Source organism: Mus caroli, chromosome 13, assembly GCF_900094665.2.
Source record: "Mus caroli chromosome 13, CAROLI_EIJ_v1.1, whole genome shotgun sequence".
Taxonomy (NCBI): Eukaryota; Metazoa; Chordata; class Mammalia; order Rodentia; family Muridae; genus Mus; species Mus caroli.
Window position 1 is genome coordinate 30,377,437 of NC_034582.1, and position 13,892 is coordinate 30,391,328.

Genomic DNA, 13,892 nt, shown 5'->3' on the forward strand with positions numbered 1-13,892 from the left:
TTACGTATTTTCCTCAATTACATTTATAATGCTATCCCAAAAGTCCCCCATACCCTCCCCCCAACTCCCCTACCCACCCATTCCCACTTTTTGACCCTGGCGTTCCCCTGTACTGGGGCATATAAAGCTTGCATGTCCAATAGGCCTCTCTTTCCAGTGATGGCCAACTAGGCCATCTTTTGATACATATGCAGCTAGAGTCAAGAGCTCTGGGGTACTGGTTAGTTCATATTGTTGTTGCACCTACAGGGTTGCAGATCTCTTTAGCTCCTTGGATACTTTCTCTAGCTCCTCCATTGGGGGCCCTGTGATCCATCCAATAGCTGATTGTGAGCATCCACCTCAGTCACTTCTTGAGGCAAGAATGTCTCATTGTAGAAAAGGTATTGTTCCATTCAGGTACTAATTTCATGACTTGCAGCAGAAAAGAAATTTTGTTAGGGGCCAGTTGGCTCAATGAGACACAGTCAATGAGTGTGACATGAATGTAGAATGCAATGAACAGGTCTGAATTAAGATTAAAAGCAAGATTAAGCTGGCCTTGGTAAGAGTGAGTTTGGGAATGCAGAGTCCTGCCTTTGCCGGGTGTCATCTGCCAAATGTCTTTCTTTCTTCTGTCTGTATTTCAGTGTATCAATCCCACAGCCCAGAGAATGGGCTACTAGCCCCTCCTTGGTGTTTGGAGTATCTTCTCAAATCTTGAAGTGACGTTATAGATCCCCCTCTTACATCGAGTAAGAGCCTACAAGGCAGCCTCCCAGTGAGCCTGGACATTGCTCATGCTTTACTTGTCTGAGTCCAGTCTGACAGGGCAACCCCTGCCCTGCAAGAGCCAAACAAAGCGGGTTTACTACTCACAAACAGGCAGGAAGGGACAACAGAAGCCATGATACCTTGGTAGCTGGTTCCCCAGGCCAGAGAAACTTCTCAGGGTCACTGAGGTATTGACTGTGTGTGTCCTTTTGGCTCCATGGCTGAGTGACTCCGGAAAGAAGCCTATCCTGGTTTTCACACCCTGGGGTCATCTGAGTCATGGAGCTAGGACATTGAACAACATCATGCTTCCAACTAACTGAAAGATTGGCAGAGAACCTGAGTTGTCTAGCTAGCTCTCCTTTATCTTGACACCTTTTGAGCACTCCATTGTTTCCTTGAGAACAAGTGAGAAGAGGAGAGAATCTGAGCTGGTCCAAGATCACCTGGAGAAATAACCAGCAGCAGGTACCTCTCACAGAGCTGTTGGCTGGCTGGCCGGAGAGGGTCGCCATTCTGTTTCTGATGGCAGGGTGTAAACTGCTGGAATCACCTCATCCTCTCAAGGCGGTCCCACCCTCCGTTCTGGCATTCTGACTGCTACTCACCACTCAGAGAATTCCAGCAGTAGGAGACACAGGTTGTAATCCCAAGTCTCAATTATTGGGTCTCCAAATGCCGAATACTTCTTAGGCAAAATAGGAAGATGGTGTTCCAAATTAGGAGCAAGATGCATAATAATAATAATAATAATAATAATAATAATAATAATAATAATAATAAACAGCTGTATTATAACTTACTATTAGTTTACAAACTATACATAAGGAACCAACAACATTTACATGCTAGTGGTCTTAGCATACTTAATTCAGGCACTTATAGTCAACGCATCTCTTAGACTAAGATATAAGTAATATTGCTGGGATAAAGGGATGGCAGAGCTAAGAAGGAATTACTAAATTGCAAAAATACAGATGGAGGGTGTGTCCAACACACAGGAAGCCCTGAGTTCGTTCCATCCTCAGCAAGATGTGTGTGTGTTCCATGTACACACACAAACACATTTCAGAACCGTGTTATGCAGGGGTGGGAATAAACACTGAATTCTGTTAATACTTATTCTGCCACCAGGTGAGAAGCCTGAGTTCTCTGGTCTAGAAAAGATCTTAGCAAGACATCAGTTACCAAAAGAGATCAGTCTCTCCCCAAAGCCAAGCCTTATGCCCTCATGGAGAAGAAGGATAATCAACAATATCAGTGGAAACTGGAAGAAATGTCACCTGTGGCAGAAAAGCACCTACGAGCCGCCCATGGGCACCATCGTTGCCAGGTAGGCTTTTGAATATTTGTTCTATGCTCATGTTTACAGAACACAGAATGGTCACAAGCAGAAACTCCTCATCTCCTTCACAAAAAGATTTAATGTGGTCTTTGCAAAACATGGAGGACATGGAACAGGCTTTCCCTTACAAAAGAGCACACTACCTCTTCTTTCACACCTGCCAAGTTACTGAAGAAACTCAGTGCAAGGGAACTCCTGGAAGTAGGTAGTGTGTTACCCTACCTACTGTCTTTTGCTCCAGTGAGCAGAGATCTGCAGGACTGGAGGACAATTGTTGGAGAGGGAGCCATTCTTATCGATGTTACCATTACCATGACCATAGAGTCTTGGCTTTATCCACAGTCTGCCAGATTTTAACACTGGGAAAGGAAGAGCCACTGCAATGGTGGAACAAGATAGATTTAAGTGTTCTCAGGCCTGCATGGAAGCAGGTGGAAGCTAGAGACTTGCTGAGAGCTCTTGTAGTAAACACAAGTGAGGAATAGCTGGCCTCAGGCTAGGAAAGAAAGGAGATGGTGTACTTCAAGTCTTAAGCATTGGTTACTCAGCAAAAATGTACCTTATTTGGTACATTTCTCTGCTCAAGCCAAACAGATGCCGTGTTTCTGCTTGCTGCTTTTATATCACTGACTATACTATCCAAGATGATACCTGTGCTTTGCACACCGTGGACATTCAAAAGACTGTTAGCGGGTTGCCAGAAGAAAAGCAGACTCCTCTCTGATCTTAAGATGAGAGCATACAGGCTAGCTCATGAATTTGCCTATTCTAGAAGCGTCCTCTAGTTAACAAATGTACTTGTCTACTTGTCCCCTCATGTCTCTGACTGGATTTAAAAATCTATAGATAGTGAGATTGTGTCTCCTAGTAACATCAAAAGCTATATCCATAAAGTCTCACCAATGTGACTGCCCAAATGTGAGCTGAACACGGGTGATACGAATGGTCATGCCAAAGTAGACAGAGAAAAGCATACAAGCCGTCACCCCTATACAAAGAAGCAAACCCCACAAATGATCAAAACAGTCTTCACTTTTACAGAGAGTAGATGCATGCTGGTCGAAGGAAATATGTGAAGATGGGTGTCCATGCTTGGATGTTGATATTTAAGCTATATTTTCATAGGCCATAGTACGTTATTAAGTAAACATGTCATGCCATGTGAAAACATCATAGCCTAAAGCAACCTTTTATGATGCTGATATTTGATTTAAAAGAGATCCCTCTGAACATGGTTACATAATCTTAATTTGAATATATTAAAATAATTTTTACCCTTGAAAGTCTCAGAATCACTTCACTGTCCTGACAATGCCATGGTTCTAATGACCACTTTGTTTTCTTTAGCAATGGATTTTTGACATGATTATTTGATTAATTACATCATTTATCTCTTGTTTTTACTCCCTCCAAACCCTTCTACATACCCCCTCTACACTCTCCTTTAAGTTTCCAGCCTCTTTTTTTCACTAATGGTTAATGCATAAATATATGTTCCTAAATGTAACCTAGTCCGTCGGTACAGTGTTATTTATATGTATGCTTTCAGGACTGGCAATTTTACTTTGGACAAACAATTCTCCCACCCCCAGCTTTCCTCACTTGTCTATGTTTGTTGTTGCAGAGTACTTGAGACTAAATAACTTGAAAAGAAAATATCTCCATTTAGGCTCATGGTTCTAGGTGATAGAAAGTCCAAGACAGCCAGCATAATGTAGAGTCTAGATGATAGAAAGTCCTTCCCTCTGGTGAGGGCATGGCACTGCTTTAAAACATGGCATTAGTTGGGAGGGCAAGTAGACACATGTGGAAGAGAAAGAGAAAGAAAATAGGATATGCTTTCTTTGTAACAACCTCCTATTTGTGTGTGTGTGTGTGTGTGTCTGTGTGTGAGTGTATGACCATGTGTGTGTGTGTGTGTGTGTGTGTGTGTGTGTGCGTAGACCAGAGGCCAATGTCAGATGTCTTCCTCAATCACTCTCCAGCTTATTTTTGAGATAGAATTCACTAAGTTAGCTAGACTGACTGGCAAGTGAGCCCAGGAACCAACCTGTCTCCATCTCTCCGCACTGTGATTATAGATGTTGCCATAGACAGCTTTTATGTGGGTGCTGGGGATTGAATTTGGGTCTCTCCATTCTTGCTCAGCAAATACTTTATTCATGGAGACATCTTCACAACCTGTAATAAACTAATTTTGTACTATTAGGATGAGAGTTAACATACTCCTGTCAGATGGGCATTAATCCCACTTACGAATGGTCTCACCCATATGGCATGGAGAATCAAAGTTCTATCTTACGACTGTAGGTAACACAGTTAAGTCATAACACACAGTGACGGTAGTCATAGGATCAAACCCTACATCTAACAAGAATTCTTCCACTTTGCTATGTAAATAAAACAGCGGTTCCCAAAGCCATACCATGCTGAAAAACAGATTTTCCCAGCATCTAGAGTCACAGATGGTGGTATATTACCTCTGTTGGAGAACTTGGCAGGATGCCAGACCCCACTTTTTATAATATTGTAAATCCTTTCTGGAAACTGCAGGTAAATTATAATTACTTGGAAACTGCATTTATTGGCTCAATATGTTATATTCATGGGCTCTGGGGTTCAGTTTTCTTTTTCTTTTTAAAGGGCAACAAAGGAGTCTCAAATAGACAATGGCTGAATGATCCACATGGGAACTTTAGAATTTTAGATTCTAAAATATTTTTCATTAAAACAACACAGTAGTAACTGAGATTGGGGCCTGGTAGTAGGTAGTAGGATTGATTCTACTCCCCTTCTGTTGTCGACAGTTTGAGTCAAGCTTTTCATGGCACCAGCCCCAGAGAAGCAACGGGTGCTCCATCCATCTGAAGTAAAAACTTCCGGTTTCTTAGGAAAGTCAGTTATGTCAAAGGATGTTTTGCTGGGGAACACAGGTGAAAGAATGTTTTGCTAAGCAAACATGCTGCATGATGTTAAAAGGAATATAAATATGACCCCACAGACAGTAGGAGTTCAAGCATTGATTCATTTTGTTCTGCCTTGCTATTGGTCGATGATGGTATGAGCATGTATTTGTTTGCCTTATACTACATTGTTAAGCTTTGCTTGTGGTGATGTTATAAAGAGAAAACTCACCAAAGAACTCTTCCAGAGATTCCTGTGGCTTCTTGCTGCTTCGGAGGACTCAGGGCAGTTGGTGAGCTTTGCAGTTTCTTCTGGATTGAACTGCCCTTGTTGGTTCATGTGTGGTGTCTTCTGAGTGGACTGGTCTGTAGCTGCTGATTCATGAGTGGTAATTGCTGAATAAACTGGAATGCTGCTGCTGATTTATATTGGTGTTTTGCTAGAGGACTGGTGTGATGGTTTGTATATGCTTGGCCCAGGGAGTAGGACTATTAGATGGTATGGCCTTGTTGGAGTAGGTGTGGCCTTGTTGGAGTAGGTGTGTCACTGTGGGTGTGGGCTTTAAGACCCTCATCCTAGCTGCCTGGAAGTCAGCATTCTGCTAGTAGCCTTCAGATGAAGATGTAGAACTCTCAGCTCCTCCTGCACCATGTCTGCTTGGATGCTGCCATGTTCCTGCTTTGATGATAGTGGACTGAACCTCTGAATGTGTAAGCTAGCTCCAATTAAATGTTGGCCTTATAAGAGTATCCTTGGTCATGGTGTCTGTTCACAACAGTAAAACCCTAACTAATCAACTGGATGATTGATATCCTGATAACGACGATTGGAGTTGCCCCCAAAGAACTATTTCTAAACAGGTCCACTTTGGCCTTGTCCTAAACTTTTCCTTTCAACTACCTTTGGTGAGTGATGAGCTAGAGGAGAGGTTTAATGCTTATAAAAGTAGGTTGAGAAAAATGCCTACATCCATCTCTACCATACACATATACGTTTACCATGCTGTACTGTAAGAACGTGCTTGTTTGCTACTCCAGCCTAAGCTCCCACCTGGTTGGTGAGTAGGCATTCAAGACAATGTTTATGTTGCTTACTGCAGATGGATTTAAGACAAACCAAAAAAAAAAAAAAATCTAAGTGATGACCTGCAGCCCGGTTACATGACCATTAAGTATACAGGTCAGCTTGGCACAGTATATAGTACCAATGGTTTGTTTTAACGTGTGTCTGTCTAGGTGTTGTTATAAAAGTATTACGCAGATGAGATTTGCATTCAAATAAGTGGTCACTGAGTAGAGGTTTTCCATAGTGTGGTAGGTTTATCATTCAGTCCGTTTAAAATAATAATAGAAAAGACTAAGATCCCATAAAGGGGTGAAATTCTAGCCTCAGGGTAGCCTTTGGTTTCCAGACTGCAAGGTGAACTCCCATTGGATTTTCCAGCTTGCTTGACAAATGTGCAACTTGTCAGCCCCAATAATCTCCTAAACTAGTCCCATATATGTATATGAATGAGTATTCTGTTCTCACTTATGGTCATTTGCTGTTAAACTCTAGAGATACATTCTGAAAAATGCACTGGGTCACAAGCAATCAATCTCGTTATTGTGCAAACACTGCAGTTAAACAAGCCTAGAATGTTTGCCAATCTCTGGATGTGGCCTCTTGATGCAATCAAAGAAGTAGTGACAAATGAATTGAAGTCAGCATACAAGTGCCTCCTACACACTCATGTTTATCACAGAATGGTTCATAGTGGCCAGCTGTCCATCAGCGGATGGATGTGTGAAAAGTGTGTTGAATGTATAAAGTGGATTTCTACTCAATCATAAAGATTGAAATTATGTTGTTTGAGGGAAAGTGGATGGAACTGGAGATCATCATGTTAAGCAAAACAAGCCAGGTACAAAGACACATGATTTTCATATTGTTCTATTTCTGTGATAAAATATTCCAGCCATAAACAACTTGGGGAGGGAAGGCTTTATTTGGCTTATACTTCCAGGATATTATCAATCATCAAGGAAGGGCAGGGCAGGAATTCAAGGCAGAAATCTGGAGACCAAGTTATAGAGAAATGCTGCTTGCTGTCTTGCTCTCCTGTTTGCTCCCTCTCAGGCTCCTGTTTAGCTACCATTCTTATACAGAACAGGACTGTCTGCCTCAGGAATGATGCTTCTCACAGTAACCTGTACCCTCCTACATCAATTAATAAGGCAACAACCCACAGACATGCCAATCTAAACAAGGCGATTGAGGTTCTCTCTTCCAGGAGACTCTAGATTGTGTCAAGTTGACAATAAAACTAGCCAGCATGCATGTTTTCTTTTATATGGGAAATTGTCCAGGAGGAGACACACAAGTGAAAGGGGGACTATAATGGATATAAAAGACTCTAGGATGGGGAAGAAGAAGGGGAAATAAAAGAGGTGAACATTGTCAGGAGTGGTGTTGCACATCTTTAGTCACAGTACTTGGGAGACAGAGACATGTGAGTCTCTGTGAGTTTAAGGTCAGCTTGGTCTACATAGCAAGTTCCAGGGAAGTCAGCGTTACATAGTTAGCGACTGTCATTAAAAAAAAAAAAAAAAAAAAAAAAAAAAAAAAAAAAAAAAAAAAAAAAAACAGACAAAAAAAGGTGAACATGATGAAGGTGATCATATGCTCATATGAAAATACTACAAGTAGATCATATGTAAGCACCTGTCCTAGTTAGGTTTCTACTACTTTGAAGAGACACTGTCTTAGTCAGGATTTCTATTACTTCAAAAAACATCATGACCAAGAAGCAAGTTGGGGAGGAAAGGGATTATTCAGCTTACACTTCCACATTGATGTTCATCACCAAAGGAAGTCAGGACTGGAACTCACATAGGGCAGGAAGCAGGGGCTGATGCAGAGGCCATGGAGGGATGTTACTTACTGACTTGCTCCCCTGGATTGCTCAGCTTGCTTTCTTATAAAACCCTGGACTACCAGCTCAGAGAAGGCACCACCCACAATTGGCTGAATCCCCTCCCCCCCCCCAATCACTAGCTGAGAACATGCCTTATAGCTGAGTCTCATGGAGGCATTTCCTCAACTGAGGCTCCTTTCTCTGTGATAACTCCAGCCAGTGTCAAGTTGACACACAAAACCGGCCATTACAGACACTATGACAAGGCAACTCATTTAAAGGCAAATATTTCATTGGGGCTACCTTACAGATTTAGAGCTTTAAGCCATTATCTTCATAGCAGGAATCCTGGCAGCTTTAGGGCAGATGTGGTGCTGGAGGAGACAAGAGTTCTACAGCTTGATCCAAAGGCAGCCAGGAACAGACTGGCTCTTCTGTCCTGGGTGGAGCTTTAAACATAAGACCTCAAGGGCCACTTCCACAGTGACACATCTCCTTCAACAAGGCCACACCTATTCTAATGAGGACACACTTGATTATACATAGGCATTGGATAGTAAATAGATTCTCTCTATAAATTCACTTGAAGATATAGTTTTGCCTTGCTACATGCGCAACTAAAACTAATTCAGGCTAGACCAGCCTGTCCATTCTATGTAACTAAATACATTGGAAGTACATTTGAAAAGAAACTAAGTTAGATTGATGTTAAGGGAGGAGAAACCTATTCCATTGTTTAGAGAGAAGTGAATATGTAGCCTAAAGCAGGTAGAGGTCCACGGTTGCTGGATGCATTTTTCAGAGAGGGTGTGCGTGTGCAGTGTTTGTGAAAAAGGAGTGGGTCTTCCAGGTGCATCATTAGAAGAAGGGGGTTGGGTTGGAGAGATGACTCAGTGGCTAAGAGCTGGAAATGCTCTTGCTGAGGACTCCGCTTTAGTTCCCAGCACACACATGTTACAATCATCTATAATTTCAGTTCCAGGGAATCCAATACCCTCTTTAAACATCTCAATCATACACATGGGAAAACCACTCATACATATAAAATAAAATAAGTATATCTTTAAAAAGAAGAAGAGGAGGAGGAAGAGGAGCTGCCGTCTATAACCAGTTTAGGCAGAGTCCCAGACTATTAAACTATCCCTTTTGCTTGCCTGTGCACAGTCACACTAACCCTGCTGGAACCTCAAAAGACTACTCGAGTTGTCACCTCAGGAGTGGGGCCCAGATCCTGCTGCTTTTAGAATGTTCTCTTGGTGAAGCCAGGAATGATAGCCATTGAACCCCTTCTAAGTTAGGAAGTAAGACACCAAAGCCATCTTGTTGTGATGTGTAGGGTTTGCCATTCTCAACATTTCAAGAACAATCACATAGTATTAGGCAGTTGCCAGCTGTTGGACTGCTGAGAAAGCAGGTCCTGGAAAAAAATTGCTTGTCTGCTCTCAAAGTCTCTGATGATAGTAAAAGGATCCTGCAAGAGGGAGAAATAATCCAGGAAAGAAACTTAGACATGGAGCTCCGACCCTAAGAAAATAAACTTGGAGCCAAAACCGGGGAAGGAAAACCCATGAAAGAAAGTCTCTGCTTCTGCTCTTCCCTGTTCCAGAGACAACCATCTTCTTGTGTAGTAATACCAGCTGTAGGCAAGATGGTGAAGGTTGGTGTGAACAGATATGGCCATAGTGGATGCTTGGTTACCAGGCTGCATCTGGCAAAGTGGAGATTGTTGCCATCAATGATCGCTTTATTGACCTCAACTACATGGTCTACATGTTCCAGTCTGACTCCACCCATAGCAAATTTACCTGCATAGTCAAGGCTGAGAAGGGGAAGCTTGTCATCAATGCCCATCACCATCTTCCAGGAGCGAGATCCTGCTAAAGTCAAATGGGTCGATGCTGGTGCTGAGTATGTCATGGAATCTTCTGGCATCTTCACCACCATGTAAAAAGCCAGGGCCCACTTGAAGGGTAGGGCCAAAAGGGTCATCATCTCAGCCTCTTCTGCTGATGCCCCATGTTTGTGATGGGTATGAACCACGAGAAATATGATAACTCACTCAAGATTGTCAACAATGCATCCTGCACAACCAACCACTTAGCCCTTCTGGCCAAGGTCATCCATGACAACTTTGGCATCATGGAAGGGCTCAAGACCACAGTCCATCCCATCACTGCCATTCAAGACTGTGGATGGCCCCTCTGAAAAGCTGTGGCATGATGGCCGTGGGGCTGCCCAGAACATCATCCCTGTATCTATTGGTGCTACCAAGGCTGTGGGCAAGGTCATCCTAGAACTGAACAGGAAGCTCACTGGCATGGCCTCCTGTGTTCCTACTCACAATGTAGCCATTGTGAATCTGACATGCTACCTGGAGAAACATCCCAAGTATGATGGCATCAAGAAAATGGTGAAGCAGGCATCCGAGGGCCCACTAAAGGGCATCCTGGGCTACACTGAGGATTAGGTTGTCTCCTGTGACTTCAACAGCAACTCCTACTCCTCCAACTTTGATGCTGTGGCTGGCATTGATCTCAATGACAACTTTGTAAGCTCATTTCCTGGTATGACAGTGAATACAGCTACAGCAACAGGGATGTGGACCTCATGGCCTACATGGCCTCCAAGAAGTAGAAAACCCTAGACCACCCATCCCAGCAAGGACACTGAGAGCAAGAGAGAGGCCCTCAGTTGCTGAGGAGTCCCTGTCCCAACACTGAGCATCTCCCTCACAATTTGTTCTTCCCAAGGACCCAGGTTCAAATCCCAGTAGCCATGTGGCAGTTCATGTAATATCAAATCCAGGGCATCCAACAGGAAGCTCACTGGCATGGCCTTCTGTGTTCCTACACACAATGTAGCCATTGTGGATCTGACATGCTACATGGAGAAACCTGCCAAGTATGATGGCATCAAGAAAATGGTGAAGTCAATATGTATTCACTGATAAGTGGATATTAGCCCAAAACTTAGGATACCCAAGATATAAGATACAATTTACTAAACGCATGAAACTCAAGAAGAATGAAGACCAAAGTGTGGACACTGTGCCCCTTCTTAGAATTGGGAACAAAACACCCTGGGAAGGAGTTACAGAGACAAAGTTCATAGCTGTGATGAAAGGATGGACCATTTAGAGACTGCCGTATCCAGGGATCCTTCCCATAAGCAGCTTCTAAATGCTGACACCATTGCATACACTAGCAAGATTTTGCTGAAAGGACCCAAATATAGCTGTCTCTTGTGAGACGATGCCGGGGCCTAGCAAACACAGGAGTGGATGTTCACAGTCAGCTATTGGATGTATCACAGGGCTCCCAATGGAGAAGCTAGAGAAAGTACCCAAGGAGCTAAAGGGATCTGCAACCCTATTGTCGGAACAACATGATGTACTAACCAGAACCCCGGAGCTCTTGTCTCTAGCTGCATATGTATCGAAAGATGGCCTAGTCGGCCATCATTGGAAAGAGAGGCCCATTGGACTTGCAAACTTTATATGCCCCAATATAGGGGAATGCCAGGGCCAAAAGAATGGGAATGGGTGGGTAGGGAAGTGGGGGGGGGCGCTATGGGGGACTTTTGGGATAGCATTGGAAATGTAACTGAGGAAAATATGTAATAAAAATATTAAAAATTAAAAAAAAAAGAAAATGGTGAAGCAGGCATCCAAGGGCCCACTAAAGGGCATCCTGGGCTACACTGAGGACTCTGGGCCACTGATCTCCCTCACAATTTCCATCCCAGACCCCCCATAATAACAGGAGGGCTTAGGGAGCCCTCTCTACTTTCTTGAATACCATCAATAAAAGTTCACTGTACCCACCCAAAAAAAAAATCTCCAAGGACCAAATCTCAAGGAAATGCACCTGAAACCACGGAGTAGAAGCCATAAAAAAATCCATGTCAGAAGACAGGAAAATATCTTATTTTTTTGTGAACAGTGTTATAATACACACAGGATTAGAACTATAAAATCTATATATAGAGAGATAACGGATTTCTTTTGGATAAATGCCCACAAGTGAGATTGCTGGATCGTATAATTCCCTGCAAATTATGCAGGGTCATTTTTATGTTTTAATTTTCTATTTTTATTCCTTTTACCCCTTACTTTATTACAAAAGCTAAGGTCTCCAGTACAATGCGGCAGAAGTATGCATCCTTGCTATTTTTTCTCATTCTGAGGTGGAAAATCAATAAAAGGTTCACTATAAGTCTCTGTAAATTCCCCTTAGTAGTTTAGTAAGTTCTCTCCTGTTGCTGTCTTTGTAATTGTTATCATGACGCAGTGCTGAATTTTGTCCAATGCTTTCCCTCTGTCTATTGAATGAGTCATGTCTCCCAATTTTCTTGTTACTGATTTTGTAAAGATATTTTAATTACAGTAAAATCTATAAAGCTTTAAATTTGTCGTTGAAGCATGACTTTGTGTACAGATCAGTAGCCCTGAGTCCATTTGCACCAATATTCTGTCACCAACATTGATCATCCCTTGAGTCACCAACTGAAGTTCTATACTCATAAGATAACAATACCCGAGTTCCATATCTTTATGGCACTTGGCAACCATTATTTTTTCCCAGTCTATAAACGTGCCCATTCAATGTGTTTCAGGTAAGTGGAATTATACTTGTTCTTTTAGGTTTGGCTATTTCACTTGGCACAGTGAATTCACCTTGTAATGTGTGTCAGACTTTCCTCCCATTTTAATGTTAATAACATTCCACTCTATGAAAAGATCACACTTTAGCCACCATTCTTCTTGTGGTCTATACACTGGTACATCTCCACTGTTGAGGGTTACAGGCACAGGTTATAGCTGGTCCTGCCCAGCTTTTATGTGGATACAGAATAGGCTTGCACATCAAGTGCTCTTACCCACTGAGAAATCTCTCCAACCCTTCACAGCCATTTTCAATGTGACTTTTTGATTGATTTGACTTGGATGCCCTGGACTTGACATTACATGAGCTACCACATGGCTGCTGGGACTTTAACCTGGGTCTTTGGGAAGAACAGCCAGTGCTGTTAATCACAGAACCATCTCTTCAACCCTTCCTGATCTACTTCCAATATAAAGATTCTCACATAGTGTCTTTCCATGTTTTCTACAGAGATTTTGCCTGTAGTAAACAGGATGTTTGGACAGTAGTTGTCTTCTAGGGTATGGTGGTACTGGACTCTGCCTGGCTTTTTAAGTGAATTTTTTGGCACTTTTCAGAGGCATTTCACTCTAGAAAAGCTCCACTCTATCAGTGTTACAACCTCAGCCTGTGAAAACAGTGGCATTAATCTCATCGTTAATCTCTGGCATCATTTTTCAAGGGATAACATATGATGGGCATCAGGCATTTGTCATTTGTCAATACACATTAATGGTTTCTTCTGTTCACATCCATAAAATTGAACACTGCATATATAAATTTGAAAAAGAGTAGAGGGTTAGAGGGTGGGTTTTAAAGGAAGAAAGAGAAGGGGAAATGATGTAATTATATTATCTCAAAAAGATGTAATAAATAATTACCATTAACTTTTCCATTCACTAGTTAGTTTCTCATAGCTAGCATATTACAACCTGTATGTTGAGGGAAGGGTGGCAGTGGGTATTCTCATTTGTTTTCCTCCCATTTTCTCCCTTGTCAGGTGGACCAAAAAGAACTTGCAACCCACAGAGGACCTCAAATCAGTTATCCAAAGACTGTCAGCACTTGGCCCAATTATCTCAGTCACTCCTTGTGGACGACAAAGTGCTATTGTGGTGTTCAGAGATGTCACCTCTGCTTGTAAGGCTGTGAGTGCTTTCCAGTCCATGTCAGGAGACTCAATGTTCCAGTGCTCATGGCAGCATCGATTCATGGCAAAAAACGTAAGACTTCCTAGTGCCAAAAGCCTATTTTTTTGAAATTATAATTATATAATTTCCCCCCCTTTCCTCTCTCTAATCCTCCCTTACATTGCTTCCCATCCCTCTCAAATTCATGACCTCTTTTTATT

At 42.4% G+C, this 13,892-nt stretch overlaps 1 protein-coding gene across 1 annotated transcript in view; it reads left to right on the top strand.

Annotated features, from left to right (window-relative positions):
* The window catches only part of C13H6orf201 (chromosome 13 C6orf201 homolog), a 30,170-nt gene that overhangs the window by 6,856 nt on the left and 9,422 nt on the right, over positions 1–13,892 (top strand). Inside the window, exons 2-3 of the mRNA XM_021180199.1 lie at positions 1,888–2,086; positions 13,542–13,764. Of these exons, the coding sequence (XP_021035858.1) occupies positions 1,888–2,086; positions 13,542–13,764 (422 nt within the window). The remainder of the gene's footprint in view (positions 1–1,887; positions 2,087–13,541; positions 13,765–13,892) is intronic.